This window comes from Babylonia areolata, chromosome 8 (assembly GCF_041734735.1).
Source record: "Babylonia areolata isolate BAREFJ2019XMU chromosome 8, ASM4173473v1, whole genome shotgun sequence".
In the NCBI taxonomy this organism is placed as follows: Eukaryota; Metazoa; Mollusca; class Gastropoda; order Neogastropoda; family Buccinidae; genus Babylonia; species Babylonia areolata.
In genome coordinates this window covers 39,149,136-39,169,602 of record NC_134883.1, presented here as the reverse complement: position 1 = coordinate 39,169,602, position 20,467 = coordinate 39,149,136, and the positions used below count along the sequence as shown (strand labels likewise).

At 44.6% G+C, this 20,467-nt stretch overlaps 1 protein-coding gene across 1 annotated transcript in view; it reads left to right on the top strand.

The window, feature by feature from the left end:
- The window catches only part of LOC143284788 (uncharacterized), a 45,869-nt gene extending 25,666 nt beyond the window's left edge, over window positions 1-20,203 (top strand). The window contains exons 17-31 of the mRNA XM_076591809.1: window positions 3,295-3,563; window positions 5,938-6,028; window positions 6,601-6,762; window positions 7,079-7,403; window positions 7,557-7,785; window positions 8,424-8,604; window positions 8,883-9,102; window positions 10,456-10,575; window positions 11,727-11,902; window positions 13,308-13,467; window positions 14,147-14,200; window positions 15,303-15,381; window positions 16,040-16,089; window positions 16,804-17,058; window positions 18,051-20,203. Coding sequence (XP_076447924.1) covers window positions 3,295-3,563; window positions 5,938-6,028; window positions 6,601-6,762; window positions 7,079-7,403; window positions 7,557-7,785; window positions 8,424-8,604; window positions 8,883-9,102; window positions 10,456-10,575; window positions 11,727-11,902; window positions 13,308-13,467; window positions 14,147-14,200; window positions 15,303-15,381; window positions 16,040-16,089; window positions 16,804-17,058; window positions 18,051-18,118 — 2,439 coding nt within the window. The 3' untranslated portion in view covers window positions 18,119-20,203. The remainder of the gene's footprint in view (window positions 1-3,294; window positions 3,564-5,937; window positions 6,029-6,600; window positions 6,763-7,078; window positions 7,404-7,556; window positions 7,786-8,423; window positions 8,605-8,882; window positions 9,103-10,455; window positions 10,576-11,726; window positions 11,903-13,307; window positions 13,468-14,146; window positions 14,201-15,302; window positions 15,382-16,039; window positions 16,090-16,803; window positions 17,059-18,050) is intronic.
- The last annotated feature ends 264 nt before the right edge of the window (window positions 20,204-20,467 follow it).

Here is a 20,467-nt window from a genome sequence, read left to right as displayed (position 1 = left end):
GGAAAGTCGTCAGATCTATCCTTTTCATTGAGGACTGATACTGAACCTCCGGAGAGGGCAAAACCACTGACCAGGTCTACATGGCGCCCCCCAAAAGAAAACAAACAGACAAAACAAACAACAACAACAATCAGAGTCACAGAGCTTTCTTCGTTCCTGACACTGGAGGCCTACGTAGTTGATGTCCCAGAGACCAGAAATTTCATGCCCCTCACCCCCCACACCCCGCCACCCCGACCGTTTTGTTCCATTCCTGTTTGACGGGCAGTGCTGTTTTGTGTGCATTCAGTACACTTCTTTGCATAATGCATAGCACTGCGTCAATACCAGGCTTTGGGGTCTGGAATAAAATAACAGAAAATCGATTTCCATCGGTTTCGCGTGACGAACGGTCGGAGTTTGTCGTGTTGGGAAAGGTGTGCGTATGTATGTGGGATCAATACGCTTCTTTTTATTTTCTGGACTGATTAAAAAAAAAGAAAAAAAAAGAACATGTGCCTGTTTGAAGCTATGGGAGCTTAATGAAAATGCCACGTCTCAACATGAATCCTCTGAAACAGCGTTTTTTCGTGTTGATATGCCGGGCGGGTGATGGTGGGTCGTGGGAAGTCGGGGGTACAGTTATGGATGGAAGGCAATCCTATGCCAGGTTGCTCTTTTGTTTTCCCCTCATTATTGGCTTACTTCTGTTTCCCACTTACTGCTGCCCGGCCCAGCTTTCTTCATATTTTCTGACAAATTCCCACCATTGTTTACCTTTTCAGGGGTGGGTGGGCTTAACCTGCACTTACTGTAATTCTTGACCTTTACTTTTAATTTTTGGTCGGCATGATTTTGAACAGAATAGTCGTACAGGTCTTGGAACTCCCAGTTTTATTAAGCCCCATTGTGAGAAAGTGTACTGAAGGATAGAGTACCGTTAGCATACATACCATGGGCTTTTACAGCGCAGGCAGACCTTTTGGGGGACTGAATCGTTAAAACTGATGATAGTTATGTGTAATCCAAAGTAATATATCCTGGGCATCTTTACTAAATAAGCATGACGGTAATGTGCGAAAACATTTCTGTGATGAAGGATGATGTGTGGTCGCCGTTGTTTGTGTGCTGTTGTCTCTGAAGAGGGGTTACGTGTTGTTCTGACTGCTTCTGGTAGAGGCATCCTGGGGGTGGGCATGGCGGTTGGTAGGGCGGTAAGCAACAGGAATCAGTAAGCCACAGCCGCCCTCGTCAAATCCTCGACACATATGGATTGTGTTGACAGTGCCCAGCGGACTGGCAAGTCACCAGCAGTTTGTCTGACAAAGAGCCCCCGTACAGAATCGATCAGCAACAAACACTGCCGAAAATGCCATCGCTGTTTTCTCTCCAGGTTCACTCCCTGAGAGAACAGAAAGGTCCTGGACCAGAAAACGGAACATCAACCCAGCCGGCAGGCAGGCAGAATCGATGAGTTATGCTTTGCAACGAGTTCCCTTGAAAGGCGGGTCACGGAGTGCAAAGTTTCAATCAAGAGAGAGAGAAAAAAATTTTTTTTAATTTTTTTATCGCAGTATGGAAAAGTGAAGGACATAAGAAAGGAAATATACGTAAGTTTGAAGGAGAAAAAAAATCGAGTGTTAAACAGAACGGATTTTCATAAATTAAAAATACGTTTAGTCTGCGGAGGAATGCAGAATGTGGAAATATTTTTGAAGATGGTGGTCAGAGAAGAAAAACAATAACAGAAGAAGCTGAAACAGACCTCGGAGAATGATAACAGAACAAAACGAGTCAGTTCAGCAGCGGGTGGAGGCAGTGCTTCTCTGGGTCCTCCCCAGCACCTACGGGTGTTTCTCTTTCTTCTACGTTTAGTCTGCGAAGGAATGCAGAATGTGGTAGGCTCTGCAATCATGAAATACTGGCTGGTACACCCACGGGGATACTTCTTTTAAGGCTGTCGCTAGTTGCATCCTGTGGTCTCTTTTGCCTCTGTTCGGGAGCAGTTATGTCCATTGAATTCTTGATGGAGTGTCCTGTGCGTGCCTGCACCCATCGTGAACACAGCGCAGGCCTCCAAGGGTGGTGCAGGATTTTTCCTAGGGCGGGTGGAGGCAGTGCTTCTCTGGGTCCTCCCCAGCACCTATGGGTGTTTCTCTTTCTTCTACGTTTAGTCTGCGAAGGAATGCAGAATGTGGAAACATTTTTTAAGACGATGGTCAGAGAAGAAAGACAATAACAGAAGAAGCTGAAACAGACCTCGGAGAATGATAACAGAACAAAACAAGTCAGTTCAGCAGCTCCCTAACTTTGTTTCACTCAACGTCTCTTCATCATTGATCAGGCAACAAAGAAATCTATAAACGCAATCACTTCTATTCACAACACCCAGTCACTCACTCTCTCCATACTTTCCTCTCATGCCCTCCCACCCTGTCAGAGGTATACATGAACCGAAGTTCAATAACAAGCTTTTGACCAGTCATTTTTATTACCATCTGAGATACCAGCTACATATGGGTCACATTATGGCTTATGTTTTTGATTTTACCATCACCTGTACCATTTTCCTTGCAAAGCGTGCTAAAGTCAGACAGTAACGGAGAAAAGAAACAGATTGCTGCACACACACAACCGAACACTGGTTGTTGCCGTGTATCACACATCGAACCTCGTAGACCCACGGATCATACAGACGCAATCACAAGCATAAACATGCACACACATGAACACACAGACACACACAGACACACACACACACGCACGCACACACACGCACACACACACACACACACACACACACACACACAAATAAAACGCATCTCTCTTCCACCTTTCTCTCCTATCTCTTCATTAATTTTTCTCTCTCTCTGCTTTCCCCACTTTTCCTGTTTCTACATCCACCTTCCCAAAAAGGACATTTCTAATTGATAAGTCATGTTTCTGTGCCTTGTTTGCATAACCCTCGTTGTGTGGTTTACATCACCCTAGTGTTTTGTACTGACTTCATCACCATTTTCGTTCGGTGTGTGTGTGTGTGTGTGTGCGTGCGCGCGCGCGCGTGCGTGCGTGCGTGCCTGTTTGTGTGTGCCTGGGCGCGCGCGAACGTGTGTCTGTGTGTGTGTGTGTGTTTTGAAACAGTTGAAAGGTGACGTGTTTATCGGGCTTGCTTTACCATGACACTGTTGCGTGTTTTTGTCATGTAGGTATGTTGTGTTCCTTCTTCCTCCGTTGTGGTTGTAATCCCCACGGACATCACCACACTGAATTTCTCTAAGTGAGATAATTAAGTTACTCTGATTCTGACCCGGGCAGGCGTCATCGAACGTGATGTCGGTAGAGTTTGGAGTGGCGCCCATCACGGACACGGACAACACGACGGACGTGGTGCTGGGCCAGAGCAAACGGCTCGAGCTGTGCGCGTGGACAGTGGCCGGCACACCCACCAAGATGACCTTCAAGATGAACACCCCCATTGGAGTGGCGGACGCCATAGAGGTGCTGGAGGTCAGGAACAGCTTCGCCGGCAAGAACATGCCCAGCCTCGGCTCCTGCAAAGCTGGCGACATCACCTACACGGCAAGGTGGGCGGGTCCTTTCTGGGAGTTTGATCATGTGCTGTTGTTCTGTCGTGCGATCGGCTTAGGTGGTGTTGATCCTGGTGGAGACGATGCTGTTGATGATGGCAACAACGACTGTGATGATGACGATGCTGCTGCTGCTGCTGATGGTGATAACAGCGATGCCTATGATGATGATAGTTGTGGTGGTGATGGTGATGATGATGATGATGATGATGATATTATGGTGATGACGACGATTCTGCTGCTGCTGCTGATGACGGCCACGACGACGATGCTGCTGGTGGTGGTGATGGTGGTGGTGATGATGGTGGTGGTAATGATGATGATGATTATGATGATGATGCGGCTGATGACAACGACGACGACTACGATGATGATGATGGTGGTGGTGACGATGATGACAACGATGACGATGACGATTATAATAATAATATCAAATCCGATTAATATGATGGTGATAGTGGTGGTGATGAAGATGGTGATTTTGCTCATGATGACGAGTACTATGATGATAATGATGGCGACGACGTGATAATCACGACGGTGACGCCGATGACGATGGTGATGATGATGATGTATTACACAGAGAAGGTAGCTGTTTCCTCTCTAAGCAGCACTTTGCTAGGGATACACAGCCCGGCAGTTCATTGGTGAAGTCGGAACCATGGTGAAGTGCAGCATTTCCCTGCCTCAGCTTGACAAACACTGATTCCCTGGCATTTCCCCCGTCATGTGCATACTGTAACGCTGTCAGTCTCGGGGTCCTCTTTCTTCCCAGCTGGGAATGTCCGCCTTAATGATTTCACATTGACAACTGTACTCTCTGTGAGTGCACCATCGAGCTCAAAGTCCACAAAAAAAAATTGACATTGTCACTGGCCATCTGAACGTGTTGACATTCTGGTGGTGTGGGTGGTGTGGTACACAGGCACCCTCCACACAGCTTCCTGGTATGGTTATCTCCGTCGGCCATATCACCTGAGATGGGTGTCCACGTTAAACCCGATCCTAACTAACCGACTTTCCTCCCATTACTTACCCACCTCACACCCTCTCCTCTTGGAACGCCCATTTTGTCCCTGAGCTTACCGTTTCTCTCGGAACTAACCTGTTCTCTCAATATATGTATAACTTTACAATGAATATGCTGATGTTTGTGATGATGTAATTGATGTTTTTTGTTTTTGTTTTTTATGCCTTAAATGGATGTGTATATGCCTCTAATTGATGCTCTTATGCCATGCTTGTTTTAAAGTTTGGTTGTTTGTTTTTACAGATTAGTATTAATTTACATTGATTTCACCATTATATTCATCGATACTTTGTGCATGTGAATATACAATAAGTGTGCATAGGTGCTTGTACACGGGCGGGTGTGTGCGTGCGCACGGGTATGTGTGTGTGTTAGATAATGGAAAGTTATCGGACTTTCATTGCTGTGACTGAGTTGTGTTATTTTGTTATATATATGTTGTATGCTAAATTTTAACGTTCTGCTTGTAATTTGTATGTATCACAGACTTCACCACACTTAATTTCTCAATGAGATCATAAAGGTATTCTGATTCTGATACCTTACCCTACTCCTGGCACTAACCGTTTCTCCAGTAATTTACCTGTCTTCTCCATTCCTTACCTCTTCGCCTGGCACTGCCATTCTCTCGTATACGTTACTTGTTTCCCGTCGTCGATAATAATAATAACAGTTGTGATAGTACATTGATATGTCGCTTTTAAACGACACAAAGCACTTTATATTAACACGTTAGACACAATACACACACACACCCTTACACACCACGCACGCACGCGCGCGCGCACACACACACACACACATGGAACAAATGTATGTTATCCATACAGATATAAAATGGAGAGCCTTCATTGTACAGAGACTGCTTGAAGGGGAATGTATTTAAAGGATGTAAGTGGAGGAGTGTGGCGGACTGTAAAAGACAGTGCTCTCTAGACTTGTACAGCTGAAGAACTAACAGCTGTCCCGCGCCATATTTCCCTCTGTTGATCATTCAAACACTCAACTGTCGGCCGCTGTTCTTTCTCTGTCCCTGGACCTTGCAATTGGAATGAACTTCCTCTTTCGCTTCGTCAGGTCTCCACACTCAGCTCTTTCAAGTTTGGCCTTAAAACCCACCTCTTCCCAAGATAGCCTCTCTCCACTGCCTCTTTTTTTGTCTTGTTTCTTCAGTTTTAGAGTTATGCATGCGTGTGAATGACTGGTGCGAAAGCGCTTTGATTTGTCTCTGCACAAGATTCAGTGCTATGTAAATAGTTGTTGTTGTTGTTGTTATTATTATTATCATTGTGTTGTCACGGACACTGAAGAGTGACGGTCACTGCATATTGCTGTGGGCAGAGCTGGCAGCACACTGACCGACATTGGCACGGTGGACTTGGGCTACGTGTACAACAACAACTTTGACACTGTCGACCCTGATGCCGACAAGGTGAGGGAAGTGGGGAAGTGCTCAATTTCTCCCTGTCTGTCTGTCTCACTGTCTGTCTCTCTCTGTCTGTTTCTCTGCGTCTTGTTCTCACTCACTCTGCGTGTATTTTTCTGTCTCTTCTTGTCTTGTGTCTGTCTGTCATTCTCTCTCTCTCTCTCTCTCTCCCCCCCCCTCCCTCCCTATTTGCCCATGTGTTTCTAGCTCCCATGCCTGCTTGCATGCGCGCACGATTGTGTGTGTGTGTGTGTGTGTGGATGGTGGTGGTGGTGGTGGTGGTGGTGTGTGTGTGTGTGTGTTTGTGTGTGGTGGTGGTGGTGGTGGTGTGTGTGTGTAGAGTGGTGTGGTGTGTGTGTGTGTGTGTGTGTGTGTGTGTGTGTGTGTGTGTGTGTGTGAATCTTGTAACAGGACATTAAGTTATGGATAACAATTGTTAAGTTATGCATAACAATTGTTTAGTTATGGATAACAATTGTTTAGATAGAGAAAGACAGAGAGAGATCCCAGTCACTACTGTCCGTCACGGCATGTAACGTCCTACTGATGTAGTGGTTGGTTGCTGTGTGTACACCCAGGTGTGTGTGGACGGAATATTCCGGGTGCAGAGGAACGAGGTCCTAACAGCGGGTACCATCCTGCAGCCGACCGGCACCCTGAATGTGAACGACCAGGTGATCTCCGCCATCCAGCAGGACCTCACCGTCGTGGACAACGCCACCTTCGTCGACATCTATTCGGTTAGTCTGGCCGTCCCGCTCTATCCCCACCAACATCTAACTATGGACTTAGAGCCTTCACTTTCTGACATTTTGCCACAGATATGGTGCAATTCCTTTTTCTTTTTCTTGGTATTGCTGTAGTTTTTGTTTTTGTTGTTCTTCTTTTTCTTCTTCTTCATCATCATCATCATCATCATCTTTTTCTTCTTCTTAATTCAGTGTAACCACAGACATGAGGCTAATTCCCGAGCTTTGTTCGACCGCAGACTTTGGGCCCACAGCCTGGAAAGTTTCATTGTGGTCTCGCCTGACGACCCGTCCTCTGTTCTCACAGGACAACGGCACCCTGGTCAACTACACCCTGGTAACCGTCAACGGCAGCATGCCGGACCCTCTGTGCCTGACCCCCGGTGACGTGTACACGCTGCCCGTGCTGCTCAACATGCCGCCCAACACAACCTCCCTCACCAGCCTGGACGTCAGGATGGACCTCAACCAGTCCGCCTGCCTCACCTTCCAGGACATGCGGCTCATCAGCGTGGGCAAGAACCTGAAAGGCTTCGGCAAGGACTACGACCTCTACTGCACGCCCAACTCCACCATGGGAACCACTCAGATGGACTATGTGATGTGCTCGCTGGGCGTCGTCACCAACCCGGGTGAGTCCCTGCACATCTGGGACATCAGTGCCTATGGCCTTATTTAGAGAATAGGTGCTATAATATTGGTTTAAATATATTAATATGATGATGATGATGGTGATGATTATGATGATCGTTAAACACGAGGTCGTTAAACACCTGACCGTGCAGGTATCTCTCACCGGTGCGAGGACCCCGGCATTGAGGACGACGCTATATACCTGGAGATGGACTTCCAGGTGGCAGACTGCCCTCTGGCAGAGGCGAACGCCAACCTAACGGCCAGCCTGGGTCTGAAAGTGGCTGGCTACATCGCCATCCTCAACTACCCCGTCATGGTCTGCCGTGACGGCACTGAGGCCCCCGTCTACAACATCACAGCCCAGGCCAACTCCACCGGGTGGGTTGATGGTTGATACGAAATATATCAAAGTTAAGATCGTAGGATGATGAAATAAATGTATAAAATGAAGATGATGATAATAATTTTATTACTTCTGCTGCTGCTGCAACTACTACTGCTGCAACAACTACTACCACTGCTGTTACCGATGCTACTGTTGCTGCTGCTGCTACTACAACTAACACTACTGCTGCTACTACTGCTAATGATGGTGATGATGATGAAACATTTCTGGAGTGGGCGGGTGAACTGGAAGGATGAAGAGAAGAAAGAAAAGACGGCAAGGTAGAGAGAGAGAGAGAGAGAGAGAGAACACATGTTTAATCGAGTTGTCTTTTTTTTCTCTTTTGCGTTTCATTTACCGTCAGAACTATGTCTGTGGTGCTGGACTGTGCAGGATTACTTTGCAGTTAGTTATCCTCTGTACCCTGTAACCCCTACAGAGTGAAAGGATTAGACTTATGGTCAAATGGGTTTGACGAACATAGCTGTGTGCGTGCAGCATGTGTATGAACGCGCGCTCGCTCGCGTGTGTAATTGTGCGTATGTGTACGCATGTATAAACGTATATTTTCCTCTGGTTTTGTTTTCCCCGGGTCTTTTTTTCTGTTCAAAACATTTACTCATATCAACAGAGACACGATGTACATCGAGTATGACGTTCGTCTGGACAACACGTCAAAGGCGGAGGTTCACAATGCGTCACTGGTCGTCATGCCCCCGGATTACGTCACGTGCAACACCCTGCAGAGCAGCTCGGGAACCAACATGGAGCCTGTGGTCGACACTGCTTCTCCGAGAAGAATGATTATCGAAGTGAGTGCGGTGAGGTGTGTGTGGGGGGTGGGGTGGAGACAGAGACACATAGGTAGATAATTTAGCACTGTGCAGCATAGTGTAGGACAACATACCACCGCACATCCCAGCATCGCAGACAGATCACGCCACATTATATCATAGCACAACGCATCACAGTATAGCACAGTTCAGCACAGAACAGACACCACCCAACCACCACCAACACAGCACAACAACAGTTCGCACCCTTGGTCCTTAAGGGGAACGGAGATGACACTGCTTTGTCCTGCCGGCAGCTTGGCTCCATCTACTTCACTGACGTCATCAACCTGCTGGTCCGCTGTGACGCCACCAGCGGCTACGTTGTGCCCAGCGGCGTCAGCGGTCACTTCACCGTGGTGCTGCATCACCTGGCCGGTGACGTCATCCCGCGTGCCGGCAGCACGCTCACCTCCTTCACCGTGTGGAGCGATATGGACTTCGTCAACTTCACCGCCACCACCGTCAGTGACTCTGGTCAGTAATCATGAAGAGAGTAGTAGCAGTAGTAGTGCCAGTAGCAGCAGGAATAGTAATAGTAGCAGCAGAAGCAGCAGCAGTGGTAGTTGTAGTAGTAGTAGTACTACTACTACTACTACTAGTAATATAGTACTTAAATGGCGCAACTCCAATGGCGCAAAATCCACCATATGGTCGGCTCATAGTGCTTCGCATAAAACAATGCAAATACAAACAGCGCATAACGGTATGTAATAGCATATGAAGACATGCAAGAGAAAAAGCAACATATAAACGTATATCTAAATACACAGACAGTACTACAAATTGCAAATATGAACCATCACACCAGAATAGCATGACATATATCCGACATACAAACACACACAAACACTCTCACGCCCAGACGCACACACAGAGAACAGACTCAGAGTAAAACCTACCCACAAGCAAACATAATACATTGACTTCAGCAAAGGGGATAAAAAGAAAGGAGGGGATGGTGGGGTGTGAGGAGACGGACAGACGACTATGCTTCGCCACATCCTCAGGCTATGTTGAACAGAGAGGTTTTAGCAAGTTGTGTTGAACGAGGACATAGGACGTGCCTCAGTTTGTTGTTGGAAGATGGGGCGGGGCAACAGTGTATGTGTTTCTTTCTTTACGTCTGCTGACAGTGCCTGTAGTTTTTTTCTGTCCTGGAACTCAGAAACAGGGCAGGTAGTTTCTAAGATGGCTAGACTTTCAGAACTGACGCGATGAAAAAACAAACACCCAGACAGAAGCGTAATGATGATGATAATGATAGCAGCAGCACCAACAACAGTAATGAAGAAGTAAGTCATCCGCTCCTTACCCACACCTGAAGGTTCACAGACTAGTTCCCGTGTCAGTGACACAATGTTGTCAGATGTGGTGTGGTGGCCTGGTGGAAATGCGCCCGACTCAGAAGCGAGTGTACAAGGATTCTAGTCCTGCACCGGACTGGGATTAAAAAAAAAAGAAGTCTTACCCCCACCCCACCCCCACCCCCCGAATCAAGATTTTGAGTGATGGTCTGGATGCTAGTCTTTTAGATGAGATGTTAAAAGTAGGCCCTGTGTGCAGCATGCTTTTAGCACATGTAAAAGAATCCACGGCTAAAAAAAAAAAAAAAGGTTTCCCTTGAAAAATTCTATAGAAAAGTCCACAGACCGTAAAGCAAATAAACATGCAGACAGAAAAGGAGTTGTGCTGTGTCTGGTAATGCGCTTTTCCTAGCGAGGAGCAACCCGAATTTCACACAGAAAATTGTGTTGTGAGCCCCTCACCCCCCCACCCCCGAGAAAAAAGGGGATACAGTACCACTCTCTCCCTTCCTCCTGTGTGCAGGTGTGTCATGCACGTCGGCGCCGGTGGGGTTGCAGGACAGCAGTGTCATCTACGACTGCCAGATCTCCTCCTCTGCCGCCTCCATCAGCCCCGCTGTCAATGGGAGGAAGGGGGGCACTGGTCAGTCCCCTTCTCCCTTCCTCCTGCCGTTTTGTGTGTGTGTGTGTGTGTGTGTGTGTGTTTCATTTTCAGAAGTCAGTAGCGTGTTTATGTATGCATGTGTCCATGTCTGTGTGGTTTCTTTCTTTGTTGCTCTTGCGGTCATCGTCCATGTTTGAAATTTTGCTTGTATACTTTGATTATCCATTGTTTTGTCCAGTTTTTCTTTTTGTAAAGAAAATTTCAGCGTGTCAGAAAAGTTGTGATATACCATTCAATATATTTAAGAAGTATGAAAACGCAATCAGATTTGAAAAAGCTGTCACAGAGCCGTGAATGTGAAATAGCGATGAATCATGTCCCCAGGTTCAGAGTTAAAGTCAGTCTTTGTTCAATGAAAATAGGCCTATATACCTTACAAGTAATGGGCCTCAGTGCACCGTTACAACGTACCTCGTACATGTGAGGCTCAGTGCAACGTTACAACGTACCCCATACATGTGAGGCTCAGTGCAACGTTACAACGTACCCCGTACATGTGAGGAGGCTCAGTGCAACGTTACAACGTACCCCATACATGTGAGGCTCAGTGCAACGTTACAACGTACCCCATACATGTGAGGCTCATTGCAACGTTACAACGTACCCCATACATGTGAAGAGGCTCAGTGCAACGACTTGTCCCATACTTTTTTTTTTAGTTTTCATTTTTTTAAAAATCTTCAGTCTCCTTTCTTGTTTTTCCTTTATTATTCATCTTTCATTCACGTCCACTTTTCCTTCCGTTCCTTAGTTGCCTTCCTATTTTCTTACAGTTTTCCCGCTTTAATTATCATTATCAAAAAAAGAAGAAAAAAAAAAGAAAAGAAAAAGAAAATCATTCTCTATATAAGTTAAATTTGTTTATGTCGTCAAGCGATACTAATGACATACATTAATTTCCCTTTCTTGATTTTTTTATGAGGCATCCAAGTCGAGAAAAATAGCTTCTTCGTAAAATGGTTACAATGTAGGTTTTATTGTCTATGCGTAATTGCTTTTTCTCTTTCTTTGAGTTTTGTTTTCGTGTACGCCTTCACGAGGCCCGAGGCCTGAATGTAGTCAAAACCATTCCAGTTCCGTTTTTTTCCATCTCGGGCGTGCATTCCAGCAGATTTAGTGTGTGTGTTCAGGCTGGATCCCTTATGTCCGCGAGGGAGAGCTGCTGAAGCAGCGCTACTTCCAGGTGTACTTTGCCAACAAGATACTGGTGGACCGCATCGAGATTGAACAGCTGGCCACTGCCAAGGCCACGCAGATCAAACTGACCTACAGTAACGATGGCCGTTCATTCCTCGACGGAGACACGGTGAGGAAACAGTCACGTCATGTACACCGCACGTAAATTTCTCTTGTTTAGATAAAGTATTTTGTCCTCTGCATTTTGTTTGTCAGTTTCCTTCTTTTCTCTTTTCTGCTCCTCTCCTCTTCTGCTCTCTCTGCTTGTCTGTTGCTCATTTGCGAACTAGTTTTACGACATTCGGTATAGCTATCAGTCTCCAAATGAGAGTGAATAATAACAGTAATGATAATTTGATTCATATTGTGCCGTTCCATGTAAAATATGCACATCTGCGCTGTACAGTGAAAAAAAAACAACAACAGAAAAAACAAATATCCCTGGTCAGAAACATGCATTTAAACACTAAAACGAAAACTTGCATGCACAACTCAGCGCAGGCATCCAACCGAACACCAGTTTATTTTCATACACACATCTCAGAACACCAATTTTGGTTGCTCCTAGAAAAGCCATTGACGAAGTATCATTATTTTTGTGTTAATATCATTACCTTCGCCAAGAACGTTGTTTTTTCACTCCGGTTAGTTGGTCGGAACAGGCCTCCAGCAAAAAACGTTTTTTTGTTTGCTTGCATGGAAGTGCTTTTCGTCGGCTCGCAGCGAAGAGCTAACAAAAACTCTGATGAGCTATGTGCACAGTTAAACAACCGTGGATCGTTGGTGCCGTAATGTACAGGTTGTCTTCCTCTTCGAATGAACATCTGGCTTACAGAGCACTCACCGGAAAATGTGGATTCTTTATCTCCACCCCTCCAGGATAAGCCCATGTCTATCACTTTAGCAACCGGACATCACCCGGGAAGACTTTTGCCGCGTGTCTTGCTTCTTCTAATGGTACCACAGTGCTTACCTTTTGTCTGCTGAATTCTCGTTCTTGTTCTTCATATCCGGTGTTCGACAATACTAACTGGAGAAGGCACCTGTACACAAGCATGCACAACAAAGTTGTTTCAGTGCTAACGTTAAATGTGTTGAGCCCTTTCTTCATATCCAGTGTTCGGCATTACCAACTGGAGACGGCAGCTTCTCACAATCATACACACTTAATAGTGAGCCCTCATTCTTGTTCCTTATTGTGTTGGGCAGGAGTTCGATCAAATTAGTTGATTAACGACAAACGCTGAGAACTGCGTGTTGGTTTGTTGAAGATGCCATGTTATGATATCAAAAGTACAAAAAAATATGTAACTCAATGTAAAAGAAAAGGTAACTCTAATATTAGATATGCGCAACGGGGTGTGCAAAAGAACAGTAACAACGGTCGTCTGGTGTTCTGTTTGCAAACATGTAGTTAAGCTACACTGTCAAGTTTTTGGATTGTTGAACACGTCCTTCTTGTGTACGTTTGTTGTGAGACAACGTTGACTACACCTAGACATGACAGAACAGTGTACCTTCCTAACCTGGTGCAGATCGCTCTGACGGGTGGCAGTCCGGAGACTGTGCAGGTGCCCAACCCGCGGGACTCCCAGGTGCTGCGTGTGTATGTCACCAACAACGACTTGCCGGACCAGCAGGTCCAGCTGACCTTTGAGTTCCACGGCTGTTATACCGCCAGTGGTGGACCTTCAGGTTCGTGCTGCCTTCCTTCTGTCTGTTGGATAATCAAACGCGTACATACACGCGTTCACGTGTGCACGCTCTAGCGCACTTGTGTACACGCATATAAACACACATGAGATCAGAAAAGAAGACAGACTAGTGTGGTGGCTCAGTGGTAATGCTCCCAACTAGGAAGCAAGTGTCCACGGGTGCGAGTCCTATATGATATACTGACCGGGATTTGTACTCTTCCATCCATTAGTCCGAATTTCACACTGTTGTGATGTTCGCTGTTGTGAAAAAAAAGAAGAAAAAGACAGAGAAAGATGCAATACAATACAACACCAGTCAGATATCATTTCATATGAATTCCGACTGGCCAAATATAGGTATCATCGCACTTCTCAGTACCAGCCGTTTTGGCACGTGCACCCTGTGATGTACCCATCCTCGAACTTCTTCTTTTGCAACGAGTTATTTGATTTTTCATTGCTGGGTTGCATTATAAGCGATTTTATCAGCGCCAAGTTTGTTAAGCATTCAGAATTAAAAAATGAATTTAGCATAGGCTTGGGGAAATTCTCAAGGCTGTGCACACTTTACCGTTGCTATGATCAACCTTATACAACCCAGTCATGAAGAATTATATTACACTGCTGCTCCAGTTGTGATTGGTCGCAGTTACTGACACCACTGTGCAATGTTTCAGGCTCCACGGCCGTCTGCAGTGCAGCTAACATTGCTGTCCCAGCCCCCATTTCAAGTGAGTTTGTTGGATGCTGCAATGTGTTTCGTCACTTGTTCCGCTTAAGTTACGTCATCGTTTGTGGTTACATCATTGTAACACGTCATAGTCTGGCAGAGCTCTGCATCACATTTTAAGTGAGCTGTTTGCTCCAGTGGGTTTCGTCAGCATTTATAGTTTCGTCGTTATTTGTCATTGAATCAGAATCAGACAAATCCGATCAGATACATCTGTCACGAAAACAAACAGGGTGTATATGAATCTTGAAGACACGTCATTATAGTGATGTAATTGTTTGTAGTTGTGTCATTTGTTAAGCTTATCTGGCAGCTGTGTTATATTCGAGCACAGCAAGAATAATAAAAAGAAGTGGAGGCGGGAGAAGAACACGGACATTAATAGAAGAGAGTTGAATTGAACAAGTTCACTCACTCACTTACCCCACACTCACACACCTACTCACTGACTCTACTCAGTTATTCTATGGGGTATGTTAATTTTTTTTCTTCTGCTAAGCTACTTGAATCGTACATACCGTATATGTATGTTAAATTTTTTTTCTTCTACTAAGCTAGTTGAATCGTACATACGGTATAATTTCAACGGAAGATGCAATGATGCAAATTTGGTTATTACAAACTCCATAGTTTTCTTACAGGGCATCAATATATGCAAAATATATCTGCAGTTTCTTAAGTTTTCCTGTCATCCATGAACTAAGTTGACAATGACACAGTGATGAAGATGAGTTACTTATAGATTAATATAGGCCTATTGACATAGTAACGTTTGTTTGCAAACAGATGATCACATGACTAATTCTGTAGATATAGACATGTTGTGTGGAAACAGACGATTGCACGAAAGATGTGACTATTGACAAGGTGATGTCTGTGTGGAATCAGACGATCAAATGACTGAATCTGTTAGCATTGACTTGGCGATGTTTGCGTGGAAACAAATGATCACGTGACAGGTGTAAACATTGACATGGTGACGTTTGCGTGGAAACAAATGATCACGTGACAGGTGTAAACATTGACATGGTGACGTTTGCGTGGAAACAAATGATCACGTGACAGGTGTAAACATTGACATGGTGACGTTTGTGTGGAAACAGATGCACTGTTTTTCCACCGTTCCTTCCTGGCACTTCCAACGGGGGCTGTCTTCGTCTGCGATGGAGTGGTGAAGACTAAGTGAGCAATGTGTCTGCCTGCCTGTCTGCCTGCCTGCCCATCCGTCTGTCTGCATGCCTGTCTCGTTCTTTCTGCCCAACTGGGTGTCTGTCTTCTACAGCATTCTAGTTTTCTCCGTCTCTCTCTCTCTGTCTCTGTCTGTCTGTCCCTCTCTTTCTGTCTTCCTTTCTGATACAAGAGACCTCCCTGTTTATTGTGTCAAGTGAACAAAAACAATTTTCAGTCCTTTTAAAATGGTCTGGACATTGTTTCATTGAACAGTATGAGCATTGAGTATATCATAATCTTTTTTGGATTTTTTGTTTTAACCCTTTCACCGCCAACCTCGCATTTATGCACAGGCGTGGTAGTGGACCCATGTCACTGAAAGGTGACCATTCATTGGTCTGTTATCCATGAACCTGCTGCTCTTAATGTTCGGTGGGAGGATAGGCCATATTTTCTATACATCGGAGGGGGAATCCCCAGCTATTCTTAGCTACTGTCTTTTCTGTGTTTATACCACAAGGGGTTTTGTACTCTAAATTGACTGGCGGTGAAAGGGTTAATGTAACGAACCTCTTCCGAGGAACAAGACAGGACTAACTTGTTATTGGAGACATAATGATATATATGTCACCATCCGAGTTAATGGTGCGTGCCATTTATCTGTTCACAGGGGGACAGTCAGTCGCTGCTTTGTCTCCACCGATAGCTTCAGCTGGCAACGTGAGTTTTTTGTTTTGTTTTTTTAATTGTCAATGAAAGCATAAAAGAAAGGGCTTTTATTTTATTTGTATTAATTTTTGTTTATATAAAGAATATGGTCGGGGTTAGGGGCGGTCAGTGAGTTCTCTCCTGCTGTTTCTTGACCATGCGCCCACTATTTGAGCGGTGGCCTGGTGGTAATGCACCCGACTAGGAAACGAGTACCCACGGGTTCGGGCCCCATATACGGACCGGGATTTTTATTATTGCCTCCACTAGACCTTGTGTGGTGGCCTGGCTGCTAGTCTTTCGGATAAAACGATAAACTGAGGTGTCGTGGGCAGCATGCTTATGATCCACGTAAAAAAAGAAAAAGAAAAAAGAACCCATGGCGTTGTTCCAGGCAATGTTGGTAAAAGAAATACACTAGCAGACAGAAAAAAAAAGAAAACAAAGGGTGGCGCTGCACTTTGGCAACGCGCTATCTCCTGGGAGAGCAGCCCGAATTTCACACAGACACACGCACGCACACGCACACACACACACATACACACACGCGCACGAGAAGAAGACGAAGACGAAGAACTAATATTTTTTTTTTATAAATTAAAGAAACCAGTACCTAAATACAAAATAACCGCCGCCCCCCTCCACACCCCCTACAAGATACAAGAGATACAATACACAACTTGAATTGTCCATAAAACATTGAAAAAGTGTCTTTCCACGTGCCAGCCCTGGACCCTCGCGTGGCGGCAATGGTGGGTCACGAGCCAGACACGAGCCGTGTGTTCGCCCTGTCTGACGACGGCGTGACCTACATGAGCAGCGGCGACCTGGGCCAGACCTGGGCCAGCACCCACTCCAGCGTCGTCACCAAGGCGCAGTCCGCCGCGCTGTATGTGCCCGCCCGGGACGTGCCCTGGATCGACAGTTCCCAGCTGACGCGCGGTGCCCCCCAGTCCCAGTACCAGAGCAACTCGTGGGGAGGTCCGTTCGGTGTTTGTTGTTCTGGTGGTGGTGGTGTCTTTTGGTTTTTGTTTGTCATGTTTTCTGTTTTGCCTTGGTTGGTTTGTCTGACCGTGTCAGTATCTGGCAATCTTTTCTGTCATCTTCTGTATCTTCTGAACTTCGTTCATTGTTTGTTTGTCTCAGTCAGTATCTGTCGTATTTTTTATCTGTCTTCCTCCATCTGTCTCCTGACATCAGATGCCTTCATTCATTCATTTATTTATTTATTCTACCTTCCTTTTTTTTACGTACGTTCATTTATTCTTTCATTCATTCAATCATTCATTCTTTATTTCTTTCTGTTCTACCCTTAGATCACAGGGCATGCAGCGCTCCTTTGCGTGTTTGCCCATTGCATGCTTATTTTCTTTTTCTTCTCTTAGGAAAGGTCAATTTCTAAACAAAATGTTTCCTCTCTCATCTCTCTCTCTTTCTGTCTTTTGTCACACACACACACACACACACACACACACACACACACACACACACACTGACACACACACACACACACACACACACACACACACACACACACGAGCACGTTTTTGCACTGTGATATGGTAGGTGTCATGGCGAGGAAAAGGAGGGGAATTACGGAACGGAGTGGGAGCAGGACTTCCAATGTGGAGACCAATAGTCTATTGACAGAGCTGATGTCGCTCAAAGCTGTGGCACAATGAATGTACCTGTGAAAAGCTTTTGTGTCTTTCTAGTCTATGTGTGTATGTGTGTGTGCGTGTGTGTGTGTGTGTGTGTGTGCCTGTGTGTGTGCCTGCGTGCGTGCGTGCGTGTGTGTGTGTGTGTGTGTGTGTGTGTTACCATCTGACCATAAGTTGTAGCTTAGGGCAATGCTGTCAAACACGTTGTTGTCGATGACTTCACAGTGCCAACAGATACTGCTGTAAGTTCCAGTCATAGTTTTTTCAAGCTGCACAGTTTGCTAATGAATTCTGTTTTGGTGTTGGTTTCAGCCGACTTTGAATACTTGAAGAAAAACGATGGGTCCTGGACCAACAAGGTGAAATGGGACTGCTGTTAGACACGTGGTCCTGGCAGCCATAGCTGTCCTGCTCTGATGGTCACCGTTTCCTCAGATTGGCTCCACGTTAAAAGCAACACCCCCTTTGTGCTCTTTTTATTTTTATTTTTTATTCTATATATCAGTGTTCTTGTTGTGACGCATCATTATGAGAGGTGCCGTTCAGGCGATCCGACGGATGAGAAGATCTAGTCATAGAGGCGATTCAGTAGACGGATTAAAAGGTTTGCTTTGTTATTTTTTTTTTTACGTGTTTCAGTGTTGTAATCATCATCCATTGACACTAAAATCAAATGAGATAAACGGCGGTCATCAACCTATGCGCTTGTAGAAGAGTGAACATAGGTGGATTGAATAGACCCAAATAAATGGCAATCATAGAAAAATCTGGTTTTTGACTGGCTGTGTAATGGACAATTGCCTCTGCAGAATGACTCACACAAGAGGCAGATAGTGTTCTCTGTCCATACGGCATATAACACTGGAGGAAAAAAAAAAAGGGGGGGAGGGTGGGGGGGGGGGGGCTACTGCTGTATGATCACGACTGTTCAACCTCCGTCCATGTGCAATGTTTCAGTAAGTTTTACAGTGGATGTGCGTTCTTTTGGTGGTGTTAGACATTTTTCCCCATAGAAGAAAAGACCCATTTTGTCATTCTTTGAATATTTTCTACTCATGGTCACAGCTTTTCTTTCCCAACGCTGTGGTAGTTTTCCTTTGCATAATTCTTTTATTTTTTCTTCTTCCTGTTTTTTTTCCGTACCGACACTTGTTTTTAAAACAGCTGTAAGTGTTCCAGTATTGACTTATCGGAAAAAGGGTTTCTTCTGTAAATTATTGGAATTTTTTTGTTGATAAGGAGCCTAATGTGTTTACGTGTTTTCTTTTGATAGAAGCACTTCTTAACTTCTTGGTATGTTTGTGCAGGGTTTCACCACAGATGTGAAGCTATTGTGTTACGGGCACTGCTGGTTTATTGCTGACTGTGATATAGTTATGTAAACGTAGTTATGGAAACGTTAGGAAAAATATGAAGTGTTTGATAATGCTGAAGAAAATACGAATAGCTGTGCTAGGAGAATTATTTTCAGTGATTGATTAAACTATGCATTGTGTCATGCGTTTAAACAAACTTCGTTTGATACTGCCGAAGTAAACAAGAATAGCTGTGCTAGGAGAATTGTTTTGAACATTTTATTAAACTACGCATTGTTTTATGCGTGTAAACAGCTTTTGATATTGATTAAAAAATTACTATATTAATCCATTATGTATTTATGTAGTCACTCATCAATGCATTTCCTGATATATTCAAATGGGCTAAATTCAAATGAGAAATATTAAATGAGATCACTGACTGGTGGCTATAAGGTCAGTATGCTGCAAGCGCTACCTCAAAACATTTTGCAGTCGAATTGTGCAAGCAAAACATAGACTGTGGATATATCAAGGTGCAACAAGAATATCTCCACTTTTATATGACATACTAATTTTATTTCGGTGGAGATGGGAGGACATTCTGAGGACACCCACTAGGTTGGGATCTGGAAACAACTTTTCTTGAGTAAATACGGTGCAATGAAAGTTGGGTGAAAAGAACGAAAGCTGCTGTTTTACAACAGATTGTACAGACAATTTACAAAGCAAACTGGCTTCAGTTGTTTTCATTATAAAATTTATGTTCTCGTGTTGTATTTTAAGAACAAAAATCTTTCCCTCGTTTTTGCATGTATTCTATCAAATGCTTTAACCGGTTCGAAATCATATGCTTGTCGCAAAACTACGACACCTTTTTCAGCTGATTGGTCATTTTTCGACGACGCTTATACTCTTTGATATTTAATCATTATGTGTATAATTAATATCAATCTCCGTCCGGCCCGTACTGTTCAAGTCAGGAAACACATTCAGCGGGTGAGATCGGTTGGTTTTATCACTGGATGAAGATTGCTTTTGTTAAATACACTTTATATCAAAACCGTCCACTGTTTCCCTTATATACTGTTTACATCGGATTACAATGATGTGAAGTAAATACCCAAAACTCTTTTTTGAATAAAATTACCCTTTTTGTCGACAAGTGTATTTTATTTGCTTTTCATGGCGTTGTCTGTCTGCCTGTTCATTTTTTCTGCCTGTCTGCTTGTAATGAAGAAAAACGTAAAGAAGTAACACACACACACATACACACACACACACACACACACACACACACACACAAACACACACACACAACTGAAGCAGGGTAACTTGGATTTTGGTCAGGTGTCAAGAGGTTTAGCCTGCCATTTTCATGACCACAAAGAAAAGGAAAGGTGGACCTTCAAGGCCTGATCAGCGTGTTTGGTT